Genomic DNA, 21,840 nt, shown 5'->3' on the forward strand with positions numbered 1-21,840 from the left:
CCTCTGTCATCCCAGGACTCTTCTGCTCCATCGAACAGAACTTCTTGCTCTGCATCTTGAACTTTAACATAATGGAAAAAAGTTCATAAATTAACTTCAATTAATACAAAAAATCTTCCCTCTCAAAAAGTAAAAACAAAGCAAACGAAAACATAACTGGGTTTATTTGGTTTTCCTTCAGCACAGTCTCCTTTTGTGCTCAGAAGTCGGACACCAAAAGTATCATTCTTAAATGCTTTCATTTTACAAATTTCTTTCTGAAAAAATAAGACCATCCACTAGGATATTTCAGAACCTCTCCTATCTCAGTCTTGAGTTCAGCCTTATACATTCATTCTTCAGAAATTCAAACTCGGTATCTGTTCTGCTGGGAGGTCCCTGGTTTCCATAGAGGAGCAAACAAAACAGACTGTGTCTCTACCATCAGAGAGTTCACCAGTTACTACATAGAACAGGCGTTCTACAAATAGTGCAAGTCAGTAAGAGGTGCAGAGAAGTAAGGGGGCAGAGTGTGGGTCCTTGAGAGCCCTCACTCAGCTCAAGCTGCAGACCTGACTTAGCCCAGGTCCCTGAGAAGATGTGTGGAACTGGAACCTGAAGGATGAGTGGAAGGTGGCCCGGGGAAGGGGTGACGGTGAGGGGAGGGTTGACCAGGAGTTAGAGTGAGAGAGTGCATGGGACAGAAAGGTCTGGTGTATGTAGAGGAGGGTTGCAGAAGTCAAGACTGCGAGGCCGAGAACAGAGCAGGGAGGCCTTTGAAGCCCCTTCAAGGGGTTAGGACTTTCTCTCTGAGGGTGATAGGAAACCATGAAGGTTGTGTTGGGAGTAATGCCATGGACAGGTTTACTTTTGGGGCAGACCTATCTAGCTGTGGTTTAGATGACAAACAACAGTGGAGCAAGACTGGAGGCAGGGAGACCGGGGGGGAAGCTGGAAGAATGGGAATCTAGGCGTGCATGTTGAATTTCTGTCTAAAATGCATTCTTCCCTTAAAATTTCAGTTTGCGGATGGAAAAGGACTAATTGCCTGGACTCCCTGGGGTTTGGTAGGTGATAGAGAAGCCTTCAGTTACAGATGGCTACTTGCACACACCGAACACACCCTTTTTCTCGCTCCTTCGCTAGAGCCCTAGGCTTCTTCCTTAGAGCCCACTAGGGCACTAGCAGAGGGATCTTTTTTAAAAACTGGCATAAGACCTATGGGGACATAGAACATGAAATAAGAAGCAGTAACCATAACATTTTGGGTCCTGGAAAGTAGGAAAATGAATGGTTACTGGCTCAACAGACCGGAGAAAGCTGAATCCTCCACCAGCTGGGGGGGGGGGGGGGGCGCCAAGGAGCAAGCACATTTCCCGCCCTGGGCCACCGGCAGGGGGAGAGCATTCACTCGCCATAGTGTGAGTCCCGAAGGGCGCTCATCAGGTTGCGACATAATCAAACTGCAAGGAAGGGGGAAGAGAAGTGGGATGGATGCAGAGATGGGGAAGGAGGTGGGAGCAGGGCTAAATCCTAGCTTTTTTAGAATAGAGCCAGTAGGACAGGATTTCTGGTGTGAGCGTGTTCGTTGAACACATAGAGAAGGCACCCAGGGAATAGTGGGAGGGGTTGGCAGCAATTGTCCCAGGGGACGGGAAACAGCCGTGGTTTGTTTTATAAAAAGCCTGAACACGCTGTTTAGCTCTTTAAACTGTGTCTCACTGTGGTAAAAATAATAAACTAAAAAGAAAGCACCTGGGTCTTGGACTTTGACCTGTGTTATCCAGCACTGGTGACCACTGGCAGCTGTGGCCAGTGAATACATAAAATGTGGTCAGTCTGAATAGAGATGTGCCCTGAGTATAAATGCACACCAGATTTTGAAGACTTCCTATGAAAAAAAAATGTAAAGTAGCTGTGAGTGATTTTTTTAATATTAATTACATGTTGGAATGATAATATTTGGGATATATTAGGCCAAATAAAACAGATTATTAAAATTTCATCTTTTTGTTTTAAATGTGGCTACTAGCAAATATTAAATAGCATATCGAACTCACAGTCTGCTTCTTTTGGACAGCACGAGTTAGCTAGAGCTGGGCTAGAAACCTAGTTTTGTGGGTGTCCTTGAGCTGGAGGTTGGGTGACTGGCCTTTTTGTCCTCGGTAGGAAAAGTCATGCCCAGCATACAAAGGTGCCTCTTGTTTTTCAGTATTTGGCCCTGTCTGGGTAGGTCTGCAGCTGCAGGCCAAGATGCTACCAGGATCTTAGATGAGCTAATAATGTGTTAATTTGAAATTTCAGGTATGGGACAAAGATCTGTTTATTTAGTTGTCAACATGGAGTTTATTGAATAATCGACTTAATGAGGAGTTGGTTGCCCCGAGTCCTGCAGGCGGTCAGGTGCCTCGTGTGGGCACAGACCCAGCCCAGTCGTTTCTAGCTTCCGTTGATGCTGTCAGTGTAATAAAGCCTTTTTAATAAGACCTCTGGTACTAATTGGTATGTTAGGTTCCATACTCGGGATAATCATATGTTAACCCCAAGTTGAAAAGTCTGGAATGTTGAGTCATTTATGAAATGAACACCGCTGGAATAAGAGTATTTCGGTGTTTTCCAGCTGCAGCTTGGACAGCACATAGTATTCGATTCCTAGAGCGGCTTCTCTTAGCAGGCAGACACAGACCTCTCTGTGGGTATAGACGAGCGTGCACGGTCAGGAGTGTCAGTCCCAGGGCCTCCCAGCTCTATGACAAAGCACAGAGCACATTAAAGGAGATTATTATATGATTAAAGTGTAACTCCTATTGCCATAAAGCGCTTTGTGTTATGACCTGGTGCCCACAAGACCCCAGCAGGGGAGCTACCCCATTTTACAGACGTGGACACAGTGCCAAAGTGGGGTGCTTTGTCAAGGTCACAAGGTAAGCAAGTGGCAGAGCCTGGTTGTCGGGCTTCACTTGTCTTCCTTCTCGTATGCTGCACTGCCCCTGACTTGTGTTCTTATATAGTCAGGTCCATGCTTGCCTGGTATACGATTCTAAAGTCTAGAAAGCGCTAAAAAATCTTTAATATTTATTTTTTTTAAAAGATTTTATTTACTTATTTGACAGGGAGACTGCCTGCGAGAGAGGGAACACAGGCGGGGGGAGTGGGAGAGGAAGAAGCAGGCTCCCAGCAGTGGAGCTTGATGCGGGGCTCGATCCCAGAACGCCGGGATCACGCCCTGAACCGAAGGCAGACACTTAATGACTGAGCCACCCAGACGCCCCGCGCTAAAAAATCTTAAAAAAAAAAAGTTTTCAGCAAGCTCCTACTACAAAAAACCTGACCTGAACTGACTGCAACCATAATTCCTCATAGTTTTCTCTGCAGAAATATTACCATGTTTGATTATGACGCTGCCCCAGACCTGCTTGAGGGTGTTGACTAATATACAGCACATGTAACCTAGTACTTTTTAAAATTCCCTAAAATTCTGAAATCAAAAACATATCTTGTGCTAAGGATTTTGGATAATAGATTGGGGACTTGAATCCCAAAGTAACCTGTTTTGGGTTTGCTAAAACTGAGCTGTAGATCATGTTATCATTCCATGGCCAATGCATTGCCAAGACTTTGTGCTGACCAGCTACCCTTCTGTGTCTGCTTCTCTTTCTAGTATGTTGGATGATTTTTCTCATGAGCTGGAGAGCACTCAGTCTCGGCTGGACAATGTGATGAAGAAACTTGCAAAAGTATCTCACATGACCAGTGGTATGTATGGTATTTAAAGCTTAAGAATTCCTACTTAATTCTAGAAACACAGTCTACGGGGTTCTGATAGGTGTGTGCCTTCCAATCTGTCCTGTGGCGCATTTTGGGTTCTGCTTTCTGGTCAGAGAAGGGAGACTGGTAACACGGGCCTGTCTGCCGCTTGTGGCCTGCACTGGAGAAGTGGTCTTTGTGTTCCCACGCTGCACAAGGCTGCTGGTGTGGGTGGCTTTTCTCCTGGCGGATCAACTCTCTTTGCAGTTAGAAAATCCTTTCTTATTTAATTTTAGTTTTTCTATTTCCTTGCCGAAGTAGGGAACTTATTATAAAACAGTGATTAAGAAGCCAGTTACTGTTTCTCCTGGACTATCTTTTATTGAGAAACTCCTACCGTTTCAGAATAAGATGGCCTTACAGATCTAATTTAAATTGTTCTCATTGAAATCTGCAGTGAAATACTCCAGAAGCTTTGCACCAAGATGGGGATGAAGAAGTAACAGGTTTCAGATCAGCCACTGTGTAGGAAGATACGTTCCAGTGACTCTGTTTTTTTTTTTTATTGCAACAACCCACCTCCCCTAGTACATTAGAAATAATGTGTTTTATTTTATTTTTAAGATTTTATTTATTTATTTGAGAGAGAGAGCGCAAGTGAGCGAGAGAGCACAAGCAGGGGGGAGAGGCACCGGGAGAAGCAGACTCCCTGCTGAGCAGGGAACCCAATGCAGGGCTGGATCCCAGGACCCTGGGATCATGACCTGAGCCGAAGGCAGACGCTTAACTAACTGAGCCACCCAGGCGCCCCAGAAATAATATATTTTAAATCAAAGAAAATCCAGTATCTCCTTTTTCCTTTAGTTGTTGGGGGTGACTTGGTGAAGGGAGGACCTGAGCTGCTCCTTGAGGTGATGTAGGTATTCTTGAACCAGAGCACCCAGCTTCCCCTGGAACCTCCCCTATTTCTTGACACAGGTCGTTCTTTGGGTTTCCTCCCATCAGGTCTGTGTTACGGGATCTAATAGTTCAGCCTTTTGAGCTGAAACTTAAATACAAATGTATATTTGGGTTCCAGCACTTCAACTCATAGTCAAGTTCTAGAACAGTTGTCTGGGGCTCAGCTTCTTACCTGTTAAAAAAAAAAAAAAAGGTTGATGCCTTCCTCTCAAGATCATTGTGAAGATTAAATGAAATAATAGTAATTAATGTACAAGTGTCTAACAGTGTCTCCCATATATTAGTATTTAGTAATATGTGTTTTAAAAAAATAGTAAGGCAGAATATGGCCCTACGGGACAAAGGACCTGTTCAATCCTAAACAGAGGGAAGCTCACAGCCAGACTTCCTTCCTTCTCTCTCTCCGGGGACAAATACCTTTATGCTTCCAGCAAGTCATTGCCTGAAGCAGACACCAGCTTAGTTCTTCTCTCACACACTTCAGAGTAAGGTTTGCAAAGCCGCCTTCCGTATTCCTCTGTGGTCTCTCCTCTCCCACCTTCACCTCTCTACTTAAAAAAAAAAAAAAATTAATGAAGTATTATATAACCAGCTGAAACACCAGGCCTCTCACTAGTGTATGTATTAGTCACAAAGTCAAGTAGCTACTTCAGCCCCAGTGTTGTTTGGGGAAGAGCAAAGAACAAAGATGCACTGTGTCTTTGTTTCTCAGCATTCCGGGGATGAATAATTTAGAAAAGTACTTGCATTGTGATAAGCCGTTCAGTGTGTATAAATAGCACTGAGTCTTACTTATGCTTTATTCTACTTTATCCTGAAAGAAAAGTTTGGGGAGCAAAGTGGGGCCTTCAATTATGTTTGTCTAAGAAAAAGAGCCAGGAAACAGAGCATTCAGCCTGAAAGGCCCTTCAGTTTGGACAGCTTGCCTGGGGTTTTCATTTTAATCTTTGCTCTCTCTCAAAAGAAAGCTCGCTCAGGGCCTCCCGCACGATGGTGCTGGCTTCAGTCTGACAACGAGGCAGTTTGTATTTGTCTCTGTTCTCCTCCATAACTTTTGGGCAAGTTCACTACCTTTTAATCTGTTCTTAAAGTATATTAAGACACACTGAAGTTCGGTGAGGAGGTCACTGAGCGCGCACCGCACAGTTCTGGAGAGGAGGGCGCCTGCCCCCTCCCTGTGGCTGGCGGCTCCACGGAAGAGAGCAGCCAGGATGTCACACCTGCCTTTTCGAGTGACCCAAGGAAAGTGTGTTCTTCTGAGTGGGTATGGAGGTTTTCTTCCCCTCGTTTTCCAAAATTCTGTTGTTTATCTTTTCTCTCTGGGGAAGAAAAATATACTGGAAGGGGGGGAAAAAACCTGCCATTGGAATTCCCTTTGTTCCCATCTGACTTTTTGAGGCAGGTCTTGACCTTGCTGAGCTGGTTAGGTTTTTCACTTGAGAGCACAGGAGCCTTTGTGGTCAGTACGCACCCTTCTGGGGAGAAGTCAGCTGGGGAGCAGCTCCCAGAGGTTACCTGGTTCGTGCTTCGAGCTTAGCACTGCCGAGGAAGATGGCTTTAAAAGGGCGTTCCTGGGTTGTGCTGGCTTGTGTGACCAACTTCTCGACGGAAACCCCCTGTCTAATGCCGTTGTGGAAGAGCCAGTGATCGGAGGTGGGAGGGGATTGGGTGGTGACTGATGGAAAGCCAAAAAGTGGAAAACTGGTTCAATATTGGGAATCTGGGCTTGAGAATGGCAGGGTGGAGGGAGGGGCAGGGATCTGTATGAGGCTGGGGGGGTGGTTACAGAGCAGTTACCTTGACTGTTTTGTCCTGGAAGAATACTGACATTTTAATGTCTTTTTAAATTATTGTAAACATTTTTAAATAGATGAAAAAATGCTAGACACTTATGTTTTCCTGGCCAGTGAAGCAATAAACAGATTGAAAATATTATCTGGGTAGGCCGAGTCGGCCTCCCATGCCCATTGGACTAGTCCCTGTTGAGATAAGGACGTGACAGACTTGGGGTCTTTGCCCTCATCACAGTGAGTTTCTGACACAACTGAAGTAGAACAAGGTGACGGCCACTAAGAAGGTACTTGCTTGGCTTACTGTCCGTTGGCGGCAGTCTCTTGGCCGGTTCTAAGATTTTGTTCTCCATAAGATTTAAATAATTTAAGTGCTTGGTGTGTGGACTTAGCACTGCTTTGTAGAAAGTTTGGCAGTCTGTTTACCTAGATCCAGACCTTTCTATAATGTGAGTCTCAATAGCTACGGGGTGCCCCAGTCTGCAGGCTTTCCAGTAAACTTTCGATGCATCAGCATACCTTTATAGCTCTGTTTAAACGGAGTGATCATTTCTAGCCGTTGAACTGCATTTTCATAGGCCAGTGAAATTCTGTTCTATCAGTCTGACCCTTTGTGGAAAACGCAGGACTCGTCTACGGAAAGACCGCGTGTTCTTTCTACACCGACATGAGTCAAGGAGGCATCCTGGCAGTGGCAGCATCCTGGGCCACACGGCCGGCCTGGCCCAGAGCATGTGAGGGATTCCGTGTTCACTCGCACAAAGCCCCGCCAGGCAGTCCCTGTGCAGCGTGAGGGCCCGCAGTCAGGGTTGTGGGTGCAGCTTGGGCTGCCCTGGGACTGGTGTGGGCCCTCCTGCCCCTTGAGCCTCCTAGCTCTCGGCCATTCAGATGGACTCTGGCCACTGTGCTTCCGGTGCTGGTCCTCAGGTGTCGGTAGGGCGGAAAGTCCAGAGAAGACATTCCGCTTCCACTGACAGGTAGGCTGTGTAAGTTCCTGGCGAAGTGATCTTTCTTCTTTCCTGACTGGGTGTGGGGTCCTGCTGATCGTGCTCTTGCTCCCCAGAGCTTGCTTTTTCAGCTCTTCGTTTCCTGAGGTGACCAGCAGGCGCTTTTTTCCCCTCTCCATCCTCCCATAGCTCTCACTGAGCAAAGGGCGTGATTATTGTTGAATGAAATGATCTGACTTCGGTGGGGGATGAAAGCCAGCGGGCTTGGACCTGGAACGCCGATACCAGCACCTTTCCAGGGACATGGTACCCACCAGCAGCAAGCCGAGAGCCACAGATTTTAATGAAAGGCTTGAGCTGCAAAGCTTGTACTTACAGGAGGCCCGTTTCAGGAGCCGTGGCCACACACGCAGTGCAGGCCGGGATACCCGGCCCCCCGGGCAGCTCCGGAGCCTCTGTGCGCCAGTCATGCGCACATTCTGTCCCCTCTCGGCTTCAGGGCTTCTCCGTGACTGTACCTTGGGGACCGCGGAGTCATGAGTGCTAACCCTTGTGTCCTGCCTTCCAGACCGGCGCCAGTGGTGTGCCATAGCCGTCCTCTTTGTGGTCCTGCTGGTTGTCCTCGTCTTCTTCTTAGTGCTGTGACGGTGGCCCGGCGTGGCTCCTGCGCACGAACCCCAGGGGAGGCGGGAAGCAGCACCCCAATGTTGCCGTCTCCTTACACTCCTCTCTGGAAAACACAGCCTGCACTGACTTCCCTCCTTGTGACCCCACCACTGAGACAGCTGCTCCGACCCAGCGCTGGCGGGGCCGCTGGGAAGAGGAAGCATACGACTGTGCGCTCCTGGCGCCACCTGTCCTGTTCTGAGGACGGCTCGCCACTGCTTCGCCCCCGGGGCCTCAGGCCCCCAGGACAGCCTCTGAGGAATCCAGAGAAGTTTGCAGCTCAACCAGCGCTTGCTGTTGTCATTCCACCCATCTTGGGCAGCTCTTTCCCCCAGCCAGACCTTCCCCCGGCTCAGACAGCCGCCGCTGTCCCGTCCCAGAGAGCGCCGTCGGGAGTGCGGGCTCCGGGCAGGTCTCATTTCCCATTGCAGCAGCGGCCCGTGGCCCCCGAGAGCTGGTTGCTAATGGGGACGAAAGGCCCAGGAGCAGTTTGTGACAGAAAACGCAGTGATCCATTTTTCAGGGATAAGTGCTGGGATAAAATTGTTTTCCAGGCTCATTATTCTGTGGTAGAAATACCTAATGGAAAATAATGGGAAGCACTAGGCTTTGGAGGTGCCAACAGCTAGTGGCTTGAACCGAAGGGAGGAGAGGGCAGCAGGACCCAGGGTTTGCACAGCTGAGGGAAGGGTGGGTGAGGTTGCCGGAGGTCAGAGCCTTGCCGAATTCATGTGGCTATCCCGGTGCAACTCGTATTTTTCGGACGCCCCTTACCTGTATGGCTGCTGCGCAGCTCAGCCGCCCACTTGGATGGTCTGGATTCAGGTGGCTGGTTAGGTCATCCCTGTGGACTCTGCATGGGGGGTGGGGGTGGGGTGGGGTGCTTAGTACATTGGCAATGCAGCCACGCTCACTCAGAAACCGTAATGACCAAAAAGGCTAGTTCTGGACCGGACTTCTCTTACCCTGTGAGTAATGGCAAGAATGGGTAGGTGCACTTGGGTGGGGTTTTTTTTTTCCCCTAAGATGACAACTCAGTTTTTCATTACCCATTCAAATAACTGAGCCAATCCAAATTTAAAGAACGGATGCTTTAATTGAGTTTTAGTAGCTGAAACTGCTGAGATGCTAAACTTCAAGCTTCCGATTACTTTTTAAACGCCTCCAGCGTCCTGGCGTCTGTAGGATATTTTTGTAACCTCCCCGATGCCGTCACCAATGTTGAAGTGGCAGCTGACCCGGAGCCCGGGGCAGCGGCCACGCTCTCCCCACTGCCTCCTGCACTCGGAAAGCACAGCAACGTCTGGATAGAGCTCTAGCTTTGACTTCCTGTTTCCTCATCTGTTGGGGCCCATTCCTCAGCAAACTTTTTTCTTTTTCCTTTTTTTCATGTTTCGTCTATTTCTTGGGGGGTTTTTTGTTGTTTACTTGCTTTGGGCTTTCCCCCCCCTTTTTTTGTGATTTGCAATGATGTACTCGCCCAGCTGACTTATGAATTGCACTTTTTAATAAATATTTGTAACAATTTTTTAAAGAAGGGTATTTTCTCATGGTTAGGATCATGATAGGTAAGGAAATCTGCCTCTTGACAAAAGCTAAAAGCAGATTTGTAAAACTAAGGGTGGTTGACATCCACGTTTACACTTAACTCTATTTGATATATAAGTTATTTTTTTCAAATTAGCAAAAAAACTAGCAAAAAAATTAGCAAAAAAAGATTACTACAAAGGGCTTCAGACGTAGGGTACTAGATTATTTGTTTCACAAGTTTTGAGATTCATTCAAATAGTCTTCTCTAAACTTAGAACAGGGATGGTCCTTAGATTTGCATTAAAATGTACAGGCCTTTGTTCACAGTAAATGGGGACCTTGTCTCAGTACTGTAATCCACACTCCGCATTACAAGAGGCAGCCGGCAGCCTAATGACCTATATTGACCTATACGATCATGCCATTTCAAAGCCATGCTATTCTGCTATTCCCAGGTTTACTGTGCCCTGCACAACTGTCGTGTGTGTCCGTGGGGCTTGTTGGGAACGGAACGGCCTGGTCGTTTATGAGTAAGATGCTTCCCTGAAGTCGGGGGTGGGGAGGGTGGGGGCGGCAAGTGTTGTGACCCAGAGACTTAATGTCTGGATAGATTTGGAATCGGCATGATGACCTCACTTAATTTCAAGTGTTTGCTAAACAGTGGCTATTGTAGACCAGACTCTCGGTGAATCTGGGGAATTATTTAGGAGTTTACTTCAGTATACAAGCAGTGCCGGCCTTCTCCCCGCGGGTGCCACTGTCTCCGCGCCTGCGCCTCGAAGGAACTGCTTTTTGACAGGCAGCCTCTTACTGGAATGGTCCGCGCCGGCTCCGCCCCCAGCAGAGCTCCTGGCCCAGGGGCGTGATCCTGGGTCAGACCCCTTGTGCCCGCTCAGAAGGCAAACTGGGGCAGTCCGAGGGAACCAGCCAGGGGCGTAGGTTGATTTTTGAGGACAAATGTTTCCTCATCTGCGATCCTAACACTGCCAGGCTTTCGGGGCACCTCCGTGGTCCCCCTGCCCATAAAATGGGGAGAGAAGTAGACCCTGGTGACCCTCTGCCCTGCTCAGAGGCACATCCTGTAGCATATGGGCTTGTTCCTGCAGCCTCTGCGCCTCGGCACATGCTTATCATGTCTAAGGAACTGGCAGAACGTGATGGATAGAAGAGAGATCGGCTTACGTTTGTCGGCTTATTGGAAGAACTTTTTCTAATCAGCTGATTTGGGGGTAGATTGGGGGAATGAACCATTGAGAGGCATTGAGAGAGTTTGCCAGAGTGGGGATCCAGCTGGAAAACTGAAATACCTTTAGTTTTCAGTCCTGATCTCTCATCTTGCCTTTGTGTGGGCTGCACGCGCGCCTCGCTCTGGGTGCCCGCCGCGCGCGGTAATTGGAAGTCGCAGCGTGGGTGTTACACCAGGATCTTCACGCCAGAGCCGAAGGGGGAGAAACTTGGTCGCTTGCCCATTATTCTCTGCTTTTAGCCAGAGTTAAACAGACTGATGGGTCTGGTAGCCAACCACTTGGCAACTCCCACTCCTTCTCACCTCGTGAGATGCAGGGCTGTGAAGAGAAATCTAGTCTAACTCCAACAGAAATCTGTCTCTGTGAAGCGTTTTACCTTCTGTAAGTGAAGGTGGCAGAGCCAAGATCTTTCTTTTGGTAATTTCCCCGGCTATAAAGTGAGACTGTTACCTTTCTAGAGAATTCATAGCGTTTGAAGATGTAGGAACCGAGTTATACGGAGGAGCTGCTTTTCAGCGCCCTGGGCTTGGACTGCCGGCTTCACCTCGAGCTGCGCGGTGAACTTGGAAGCCGAGCCGCAGGGGACCGGCCCCGGAAGCGGAAGTTGTAAAGCACGGCTCACACCGCCTCGCTCTTTGTCTTCCTCTCGCTGGCATTTCTTTCCCTCCCAGGTTTTTTAAGAATAACGTTTTCGAAAAACATGTTCTTACTCCATCAAGAGCAGAGAGAGGTGAAACCGGGGGGCCCGCAGACTTCCAGGCCCTCTGACGTGCGGCGCCGTCCCCGACCAGAGTCCGTGCGGGAAGACGGCGGGGGCGCAGCAGCGGGCTTCTCCCGGGGCCTCTGCTTCTGAGTGGGGGGCAGCTGCGTCACCAGGCTGGTCTGTCCGGCTGCCCTTGCCCGGCTCCCGGCCTTCACAGCCATGCTTGCGCTTAAAGCGAGGTCTTACTCTCGCCAGGCCCGCGCCAGTCCTTGTACGGAGGCGTGGACACCGGCCTCACCGTGGTTCCTCTCTGCGAAGCTGCCGTCGGGTGCCGGGTCCAGAAAATCAAGACAGTTCTGAGTAGAACAGCCGTTGGGACAGACTAGAAGAGCAGTGCGGTGAACCTCCAAGAGAGGTTCACTCAGCTCTTGTTTCAGAGATGAGCCGAGCACAGCTCCCCCAATAGACGCGGGGGTCATGGGCTGCGCAGCGTTCTGGACTTGGCCCCAGGGAGCGCGTGCACGGTCGGCAGCAAGTGACCTTGGCAACGTCACAAGGTAGGCTGGTCACTGTGACCTGCCGTGCGCACCCCCCACCCCAGCCATTTGGCGTTGTTTGCTTTTGGACAGACACTGAAGCTCTGAAGGCTCCCGAGGGTCCTTGGCCGTCTTGCTGCCTCTACCTAAGGCGGGAGTTCTTCATTCTGTTCTAGTCTCTACCGATACAGGTGTGTGGCGAGGTGGGGAAGAAAGAGAAAGAAATTGGTTTCCCTGGGACATAAGCTAATGTGTTGGTGCTGTTTTCCTTCCCATGTGACCTTTGTCCAGAAATGCCCTTCCCCAAGGCTGTGTAGACGGGAACTGTGCTGAGAGGGTGATTGTCCCCGTCACCTGCCTGGCTGCTTGGCATGGACCTATGAGAAAGTGTATTTTATCCTTTTTTTTTTTTTTTTTCAAGTTTATGAGTTCTTGAACCCAAAAGCCACTCGATTATCTGGGGGGTGTTAGAACTAAGACCACCCAGCCTCATTGTTCACTGAGCAAAGCTCTGGGGCTTTGTGCACCCCCTGGTGGCAGCCCGGCGCTCCACAGGAGCCGGGCGTTCGGTCAGCCCTGGCCTGAGACCACGCGCACCGTTCTTTCTGCACTGCAGAAAGTAGGTTTTAGCTGAGACCCTGCTCCTCAGTGGGAATTGCAGCCCTGTAGGTAAAATCCGCCCTGGGAGAGGCAGACATCCGAGTCCTACCCGTGGAGGGCGGGGAGAGGCCAGCCAGGTGTCCCCCACTAGAATAAGTTACTGGAACTTGCTTGTAAGCTTGACGTGGCTCCGTCCTAGCTTGACCCAGGCTGGGAGAATGCCCTGGGTGAGGGTGGCCTGGAAGCCAGGAAGGGGCCAAAGACAGCAAGCTATAAATGATTGTGGATTCGTTTTTTATAAGTGGAAAAATATGCTTTCACTGGCTCATTTGTAATCAGAAATTAGTGTAATGAAAAAAATCCAGTGTGTGATACGTGGCCGTACTCGCAGGACTAAAGCATTGTATTTTTCGTCGAAGGATAAACAACCTACAGTGTTTCATTTTTAAATAAGGAGAAGGTACAAACTAAAGAAGTGAGATCAAAAATTAGAATTGCAAATGCCTGGGGGATTTCCAGATGGTGCCCCCCCCACCCCGCCCCGCACCCCAGTCCCCAGTAGAGGAACCCGGTGGTCCTGGTGTCAGTTTACGCCTCTCGCCACAGGTAGATGCATTCTTGCTTTTTCTGCAGGCCAGGTCTCCAAGTGTGGTGTGGGCCTAGCCAGGGCGGCATCACCCCCCGAGTTTGCAGGAAATGCAGGTTCTCAGGCCCCCCTCAGCCCTGCTGAGTCACAAACTCTGGGGAGTTCACAAGCCCTCCAAGGGGGTTCTGACGCCCAGTTTCAGAATCACTGCTACTGCATCGTGGAATTTAGGCTACAGTAAGCCATCCCTGCATAATAAAACCTCTTCCACAGCTTTGCGTGTAATCCTGACATTAAACAAACTGATGACACTATACACTTGAAAACTTTTTAAAAATACTTGTGTAAGAAAAATCTCAACTAGCCGTCTTTCAAAGTGGTATTTTTACACCCTGAAGTCTATCAGTAATGTTTCTTACTTCTGCTCTTGAAATCGTGTTACAGCTGTACAAAGAATACTGTTCAGTATTAAAAGAGAAATGGAGAGACCATGAACCTTTGTCTTGGGTTGTTGTTTTTAAGTTCTGTTGGTTTTGTTTTTGTCTTTGTTTTTCTTTCCTTTCATCCCTACACACAGTGCCCTCCTTCTGCCCCCCCCCATAAACACAGACATGTGCGTACGCCTGCGGTGGGGAAAGTGTGTGGCAGTTGGAAGATCTGAATTATAAATTGTGCTTTCTTTGGCTGGGCAAGTCACATGAATTACTAAACCCCAAAATAACCACACTATGTACAGCACAGTTTCAGTTGGGACAAGGAGTGTGTGGGGAGCAGAGAAACAAGAGCACAAACAGACCTGAGTCTTTTATTCCGCCCCCCCCCCCCGCCACCGAAGTGATGGCCAGCAAGAATATTGGCCATCCCAGTTGGCAGTTGAAAGAACCTGCCTTCAGTTCTGTGTGGGACAAGGTGACGAGGCTACAGAAGCTCCTTAAGGACACGGACCTTCATCATTCCATTTGTCGTCATCCTCACTCCTATTAACTGAACACCTTCTATGTGCCTGGCACCGTTCTAGGTACTTCGTCTGTGCTAATGTTGATGATTGTTAAAACGGCTGTATGAAATAGTGAAGTGTCCTCAGCTCATACTATCTCGGATGTGCAGATGAGGAAGCTGGGACACAAGTAATTTCTGAAGGTCACACAGCTGATGAGAGGCAGAGCCACTTACTACGCCCCCAGTACCTAGCACAGAAATTGGGACATCAGTCCTTCGTCAGGCCCCAGCTTGACTTCCCCAAATGTAACAGGGAGGAGGATTAACGCAAACCAACCTATAACCAGCCTTGCTGGAGGGATGAGGGCTTATTTTGAGAGGTCTAGTTAATATTTGAGGAGGAAGGGATTTAGGAGGAAGAACTGGTTTTGTGTGCCCCCTGGTAAAAGCAAATCAGCCCCACCCCAGCCCGAGGAAACGTGGACTGTGTGGTGTGGACAAGGGAAAGGCAGGCAGCTACAAGGCTGAGGGTTCTGGGCCGGCCAGCACCTTGACCCCACTGGCGGCTCTGCTGTGCAGCAAAAGAACGATTTGCTGTCTTTCAAAAGGTCCCCACTGGCTACAAATCTTACATAAAACTCACTGACGATACAAGAGCAGACCTGAGGCAGAAATGAAACTCGCAGGAAGGGAAGGCTTGCGCGTACTGCCGCAATGTTGCACAGTCCATAAACTGATCTACAAACCGTGATCCTTGGCACCGCTGGGGTGTCACTTGCCCAGAAACACCTTCTGCCCAGGTGACACTGATAGTTCCATTATCAGGGGCGCCTCCATTTGGTGCAAATGCAGGCAGAGCCTGAGCGCAAACATCCCCACCAATATACCTCTCAGCCAGTGATGTGTTCCAGAAGCTTGGATGTGAGAAATCCAAATCCAACCTTTCTGACCTCTGTAATGATACTCCCTTTCCTCACCGCACCATTCGATGCATCCTGTCTGCTTTCACAAAAGTTCCCACTAAGATTGGCCAGCCTGGGGGCGCCTGGGTGGCACAGCGGTTAAGCGTCTGCCTTCGGCTCAGGGCGTGATCCCGGAGTTCTGGGATCGAGCCCCACATCAGGCTCCTCCGCTGGGAGCCTGCTTCTTCCTCTCCCACTCCCCCTGCTTGTGTTCCCTCTCTCGCTGGCTGTCTCTATCTCTGTCAAATAAATAAATAAAATCTTTAAAAAAAAAAAAAAGATTGGCCAGCCTTTGGGAAGGGGTCATCAACTCATAGGAAAACATTTCTCAAATTTTATATCTAATTAGCAGCTGAGACTCCTAGCTCACACTTGATGAGAATCTGATGGGCTGGCAGGTCTTTGACCAAGGCATCCGGGACACGATGAGGAGTGAAATTTCTGTCTTCATTTAAGTCCCACAACCCCATGAGGGAAATCCTGTCGGGGCCCACTTTATACCTGAAAAAAGGCATGGAGCAATTAAGAATTTGCCCCAGGGTTCTGTGAGGAAGTGGTAGTCAGAATGCGTTTGGACCCTTATGAGGCCAGCCTCCCTTCAGACAAAAAAGGCACCATTCAGATTTGAAGGGTGGCAAGCATCTCACGAAGCCGTCTTTCCAACTGGAGGAGCGGCAAAGCCGAGGCGAGGACAAGGAACCGGAAGAGCTGTAGTGCGAGTCAGCGGTGGGTTGAAGCGCGAGCTAGGAGTGCCGAAGGTGAAACCTGGACACCAGGTGCCTTGGACTTGACCACGTCTCCAATCCTAGAGGCCCACTGTAGAGTTCGAGAAGTCTACTCATCAAGGACCTCAAGCAGGTTAGCCTTGCCGATAAGATGTTTTGGAGCTTTTATTTGGCTGAAAATGTGCAAAAAGTAAGTGAGCCAAACTCATCATATAAACTCAGAAAAGCCTGGAGACGCAAGCTGAGGAGCCCAGGGTGAGAAGCAACGCTGTGGCGTCTGAACGCCGCCGTGAGCGCCCGCGGCTGCCAGCGTTCCCTTGCTCCTGAGCTAACACAGAGCTTGGATGGAGGCTGGTGAGCCCATGGCTGGCTCTTCTGGGAAGCTTTCTGCCCACCAGGTGGAGTGGGGCCTCCTGCCTCGGGCTTCCATTGTAGCCCTTGGCACACTGGTTTGTCTCTTTTCATAGCTGTAGCTGTCTCCACCCTGGGGACACAGGCATCCCAAGGGCAGGGCAGGCCTCTCCCCAGTACCTGGCACCTGGCCAGACCCCTAAGGACAGCCCCACACTGCGAGTTGGGGCCTAAGCCCAGATTGCAGAAGGACAAGACAAAGGCAGGCCCAGCGGGCAGCCAGGCAGCCACAGGAGAGCCCCGGATGTCCTCCAGGCCTGGCAGGGCAGCTGTTACAGCCTGGCTCCGTGGGCAGAGATTCAGAGCCAATGCCAGCAGCCCCTTCCTCGGGGCCCAGGACTCCGACCTGGCCAAGCCCACAGCCTGAGAAAGCGGGGCAGCGCTTCTTGCCAAGGAGGGCTGTTGCCATTTCTAAGCAGGTGCTCTGGCTCTATGGGAAGGAGGGAAACTTCAGAGAGGATGGGTGGGGGGCGGGGCGGGGGGGGAAGGAAGGGGATCCGGTGACAGCAGGGCCTTTTGAATAGCTCCAGAACCAGCCTGGGGATTTGGGGTGGGAAATGGGTTGAGCAGATGGACGAGGGAAGTCCAGTTGTTGCCAGGTGAGTTTGGTGGAGGATAAGCAAGAAATTCTATTTGAAAAGAGCCAGAGTAAAGAGCACTTGTACTTGATTATATGGGAGCTAAGGAAAGGGGGCCAAAGTCAGCATGCAGGTGTCCTGGAATGATTCCCAGGACACGCACCTCTGACATTTCTGAAGGTTACCAGGGAGTCCAAGGTGGACGAGGGGAAGGATGTTCCAGCAAGGGCCCGAGTTCCTGCTGACAAATACCCACCAGGGAATCCCACTGCACCCACGCCTGTTTGGAGGAGCAGGAAGTCCAGTCACATCATTATACCCTGCCGCTGGGACACGGGCCTCTCAGCAACAAGGGTGTAGGATCAAGAATGCCCCTTTCCTCGGGGGCCAGGCACACTCAGCCCAGGAACGTTTCCACAGCCTCCTGACTCAGGGCGCCACCCCAAAAGGTCCACCTGTGGAGTGTGGGGTATTGGAGGCAGAGGCCAGAGGCAGCCTCCCCCAGCTTTAGCCCCAAAGGCGTGTTTCTGTGCCCTCTGGAGCAGGGTCTTAATGACCCTTTAAATTACAACTCAGGACACCCCGCCCCCACCCCCACTCCCCTGGAAGAGGCGGTTCTCAAACAAAACCTACGCTTGCCTTGTGCAAAGCACTGATACATTTTTTTTAATGTTTGTCTCAACTCACAAAATAGATTTTGTGACCCACGAGTGGGTTACGACTGCATTTCCGAAACACTGTTCTGAGAAGTGATCTGCCCCCCCTCCTTCCTCCCGCCCCCTGCGGGGAGGTGGGAGCACCAATGCCAGTTCCCCGAAGGAAAACTGAAGCAAATCCCTCAGCCCGCCCTGGTGAAGGTCAGCGGCAGGGTGGGCCCAGCAGGGAGCCCTGGGCCACCTTTGCACCCTGCCATCTATGAGGGCCAGGATGGGTGCTGGAGGGCTTCCCGGATGAGGTGAGCCCCACAGGGTCCCAGGAGGGAGGACTCGGGAAGGCTGGCAGTTGCGGAGGGCTGGGTTCAAATCCAGCCTCCGCTAGTTATTCAAATGACCTTGAATAGATAAGTAATTTACCCTGAATCTCTGGCCCCTAGTTTGTAACCCGAGGTAAGTATTCCCTCCCTCGAAGAGTTACTGGAAGGATTCAGAATTGAATCCTTGATGTCCCCAGGAGAGCTCTGGAGTATTTGAGGAGCAGACAGAGCAGGCTGGGAGATGGCACAGCGACTGCACCCCTTCAATTAACCTTGATTTCCAAAAATCGGTTTCTCTATCCAGTCTGAGACTCGGGACACTGCGCGCACCGGGTCCCCATTCCTGTGCCACCCCCATGCGTTTGGGTCCTGAGTCACCTCCCATCCCGCCCGCCAGCTGCATCCAGCCAGGCGCGGTCACCATGCAGTCCTCCGGGCTTTCCGCCCCCCACCCCCGCCCTCCCAGCCGTGCGTCCCTCGAAAGCAAAGTCGGGGGGGGGGGGCAGCCTCTTCCCGGCCTCCTGAGGCCAGTAAGGTGTCCTACGTCTGTTGGGGGCTGGGGGCGTCTAACCGCCCCCCCTCCACGCGCCCCGAGCTTCTGGCAAACCCGGCTGCAGCCATCCTGCGGCTGTAACCAGTGCGCCCGCAGCCCCGGCCCCCGCCGAGGCCTGGAAGGACAGCGCGGCGACGGCGGCGGGAGGGCGGGAGGCGCGCGACAGAGCAGGAAGGGCGCCACCTGCGAACTGCGGGTCCCCGCGGGGCCGCCCCTTGCCGCCGGTCGGGACTTGCCCGCGACCCGCGCTCTGAGCAGAGAACCCGGCGGGGAGGGCGCGGGGCGGGTGCCCGAGCACAGTCGCCTCCTGGTCGCTCGCCCGCGACCGACTTCGGTCCCCCCTCCCAGGTCCCCCGGCGCCGGCCGCGCGCTGCGTGGAGATGGGCTCTGGCCTCCCGCCGGCCCCTCGCCCCCGAGAAGAGGCGCCCTGAGGAAGCGACGGTGGCAGCGCGGCCGGCCCACGACGGCCCGTCCCTCGCAGGCCCGCGCGCGCCCCACGGCTTCTGCTGCTCACCCTGCTCCCCACCCCCACCTGTCACCCTAAGGATATTGTCCTGCCACTTGCTGTTCTGTGTAGTCCCTCCGTGGGCCGCCTGCCGTCTGTGGCGAGATGCCGGGCACAGAATACCAACAGCGTGCCCTGGGGTGGGCGTGGGGCTGTAGGTTAGAAACGGAAAAAGCCACACCTTCGCACAGGCTGTTTATTTGTCCTTTTCCTCATCCTTCCTGTAAGTTCCTACTCATGTTACAAACCCTGCGTGGGTGCCCCTTGTCGGTAAGCCTCCCTCCTCCGCGATGGCTGACCTACCCCAGGCTGCCCCTGCCAGGCTGCCTCCTAAGGTTTGCGTCTCCCCTAGACTGTGGCCACTTGAGCCTGACCTTCTCATCCCCTCGAGCTCCTGTCTTGGGCCTGGCTCCTAGTTAATACACTAGGAGCATTCTGATGGTTGTGCGGGTGACACAGGGCCAACCTGGCGAGGAGTTCCTGGGGCAGAGCAGATGGGGACGGTTGGACAGGTGTCCCACCCACACAAGTCAGGGACCCTGGCACCACTCTACTCAAGAACTGCAGGTCTACTGCCCACACAGTCCAGAGTGTCTACTCCCCTCTGTCAAGCCTTTTTCTGGGATGTGGGAGGGGCAGCAGCAGGAGTGGGCCCTGAGTCAGAGACACCAGGTCTGAGGGCCCTGTCATTGTGTCAAGGATCGCCATCTGTGTAAAGGAAGATAAGACACACAGAATACCAGGCAGGTCCGTTTTTTAAGGACTAAATGAGATGTGTGGAGAGCCTGGCCCTGCCTCCCCCCCCGGGGGGGGGGGTAATAGAAGCAGATGCTCAGGATTCCTCAGAGAACTTTCCTGGCCTTGTCCCAGCTGAAGCCCCCTTCTTCTCTTTCCAGTTGGAGCCGGAAGGGCATATTATCCATGATCACCATCCAGGGAAAACAGAGGTGCCTTTGCCCCAGAAGCTTTAATCCAACATGGGAACTTCATGACCTCAAGGCCAGAGAAGGAGCTGCCACTGTTTCCCCACGACTGTAGTTTCTGACATGGGGCCATTCCCAAGTTTTGGGGGCCCAGGGTGCTCTCTGAGATGTCCCAGCACCCTCTTCACACCCTGCAGGCCCAAACGCTTGTTCCCACTGCCTCCCCTGTTCACCTGCTGGCTCCTCCCAAACCTCCCACGTTCCCCACCCCAGGCGGCTCAGTCTCCCAGTCCCGCCCTCGCCTCCAGGGGGCAGTAAAGAGGGGTTTCAACGGGCTCCGGCAGGTAAGGCCTGGAACTGGAGAACACCACTACACACTCTGCAGCACTGCCTGCCTCCTGCCCCATCACCTTTCCCTCAGGCCACACGTGCCTTTCAGTGACCTTGCCCACTGGAAGCTGCTATGACACTCATTTTAGTGAAGGCTGTGTGTTTTACAAGTTCTACAGCAGCCTTCAAGCTGCCCTCTGCATGCCCCCCCGACCGGCCCCAGGATCACCTACCCAAAGCCCCTAGCTCCATTCTGTCTTCCGTTCAGAAATGCACCTTGCCCACGGCTCCTCTCCCAGCCAAAGGGCTGTCTCTGGAGGCTTCTGCATCTACCCTGGCTGTCACCCCAACCCCAGGTGACTGTCCCGGCCTTCCGCTCTGGCAGGCCCAAAACAGCTCACTGCTGTGCCCGTGTCCTCCCTCCCTCTTCCCCCATCCCAGGCCCATGCTCTCGGCCATTCAAAGTCAAGTGAGCACCCAGCCCAGAATTTAGCGACTCCGAGTGAGAGAAGCTTCAGCTTTGCTTTTTAATAATTTAAGACTGACACATGGCCATCCACTCCCAGAGAGTCCCAACCCTTTGGGCCTAGAGCTGGGAAGCACCCGGGTGGACAGTCCATCCCCCTGCCTGTACCCTGTCATTGCCCTCCCTGCCGACCCACCTGCAGGTGCCACCAAGGAGTCTGGGCAGAGAGCTGGTGGCTGGGGACAGCCTGGCACAGCTGCAGGCTCTACCCATACTCCACCGGAGAAGGCAGGCCCTTCCCCCAGCGCCAGCCTCGTCCCGGGCAGAGGCAGAGGGCAGGGGAATGGGGGAGGGGTGGGCCAGACCCACTGGCCACGGCTGCACTTCCCTGACATTGGTCTTGGGTTCATTTTTTTTCCCCTTCAACTTTATATATCACAAAAATTTCCCAGAGATTCTTAATATTCTGGCTACCAGATAACATCTCCCAGATGTTCTCACGCCAGACCACATGTTCCAATTTTTTGTTTGGAATATATGGCCAATGGCTGTAAGGCTGTTACGCTAGGACACTTTGCCCATTTCCAGAAAAAGAGCAAAGGTGTCGAATGGGACATGGAAGACATGAGACTTTAAAAGCAGGCTCAAGGCCAATATGGCCAAGCACTTTCTTTGGTTCTGGAGTGTGGAGAATCTCTCTCCTCCTCCTGCCGACAAATGTACCGAAAGATATTGCCACCACTTCCGGCGCGGAAGGAGATCCATGTTTTCTTTCCCCACTTTGGCATAAATTAACATCCTTAAACAAAACACACCATCCTGCCCTCACCCTATACAGCCAATCCCAGAAGCCCCGCCACAGCCTAAGGGATTACATGCCACCGTGATCTGTTTTGGTCCACGAAGCAGCTTTGTGCAGTGCATTTCCAGCCGTCCTTCCTGGGGCAGGTCAGGGCTTCTGACAGTGAGGGCAAAAGCAGCCCTTGGTCACCGAGGGACAGGCCTCTGCCTCAGCACCCGGACCGACAAGCTCTCTGCATGGGCCAGGAGCTCCTTAATGTGAGCCAAGCCCAGCCCTGCAACCTTGGCCCCATTCACCTCGAGGATCTCATCCCCTACCCCCAGCAGCCCCGAGTACAGCTTGGCCATGCTCGCATCAGCCATCTCCTGCACGTAGAACCCTG

The 21,840-nt window shown here is 51.8% G+C and overlaps 2 protein-coding genes across 4 annotated transcripts in view; one reads left to right on the forward strand and one right to left on the reverse strand.

The window, feature by feature from the left end:
* The window catches only part of STX6 (syntaxin 6), a 46,646-nt gene extending 32,860 nt beyond the window's left edge, over nt 1-13,786 (forward strand). Inside the window, exons 7-8 of one of the 2 annotated variants that reach the window (XM_026509170.4) lie at nt 3,641-3,735; nt 7,992-13,786. In XM_026509170.4, the coding sequence (XP_026364955.1) occupies nt 3,641-3,735; nt 7,992-8,068 (172 nt within the window). In that variant the 3' untranslated portion in view covers nt 8,069-13,786. Of the gene's footprint in view, nt 1-1,001; nt 1,047-3,640; nt 3,736-7,991 lie in introns of those variants that run through there. The other variant, XM_026509171.4, reaches the window with a different exon arrangement.
* A 5,170-nt stretch (nt 13,787-18,956) lies between these two features.
* The window catches only part of KIAA1614 (KIAA1614 ortholog), a 39,228-nt gene continuing 36,344 nt past the window's right edge, over nt 18,957-21,840 (reverse strand). Inside the window, exon 10 of one of the 2 annotated variants that reach the window (XM_057314992.1) lies at nt 18,957-21,837. In XM_057314992.1, coding sequence (XP_057170975.1) covers nt 21,644-21,837 — 194 coding nt within the window. In that variant the 3' untranslated portion in view covers nt 18,957-21,643. The remainder of the gene's footprint in view (nt 21,838-21,840) is intronic. The other variant, XM_026509164.4, reaches the window with a different exon arrangement.

The sequence above is a fragment of the Ursus arctos genome, unplaced genomic scaffold (assembly GCF_023065955.2).
Source record: "Ursus arctos isolate Adak ecotype North America unplaced genomic scaffold, UrsArc2.0 scaffold_2, whole genome shotgun sequence".
NCBI lineage: Eukaryota > Metazoa > Chordata > Mammalia > Carnivora > Ursidae > Ursus > Ursus arctos.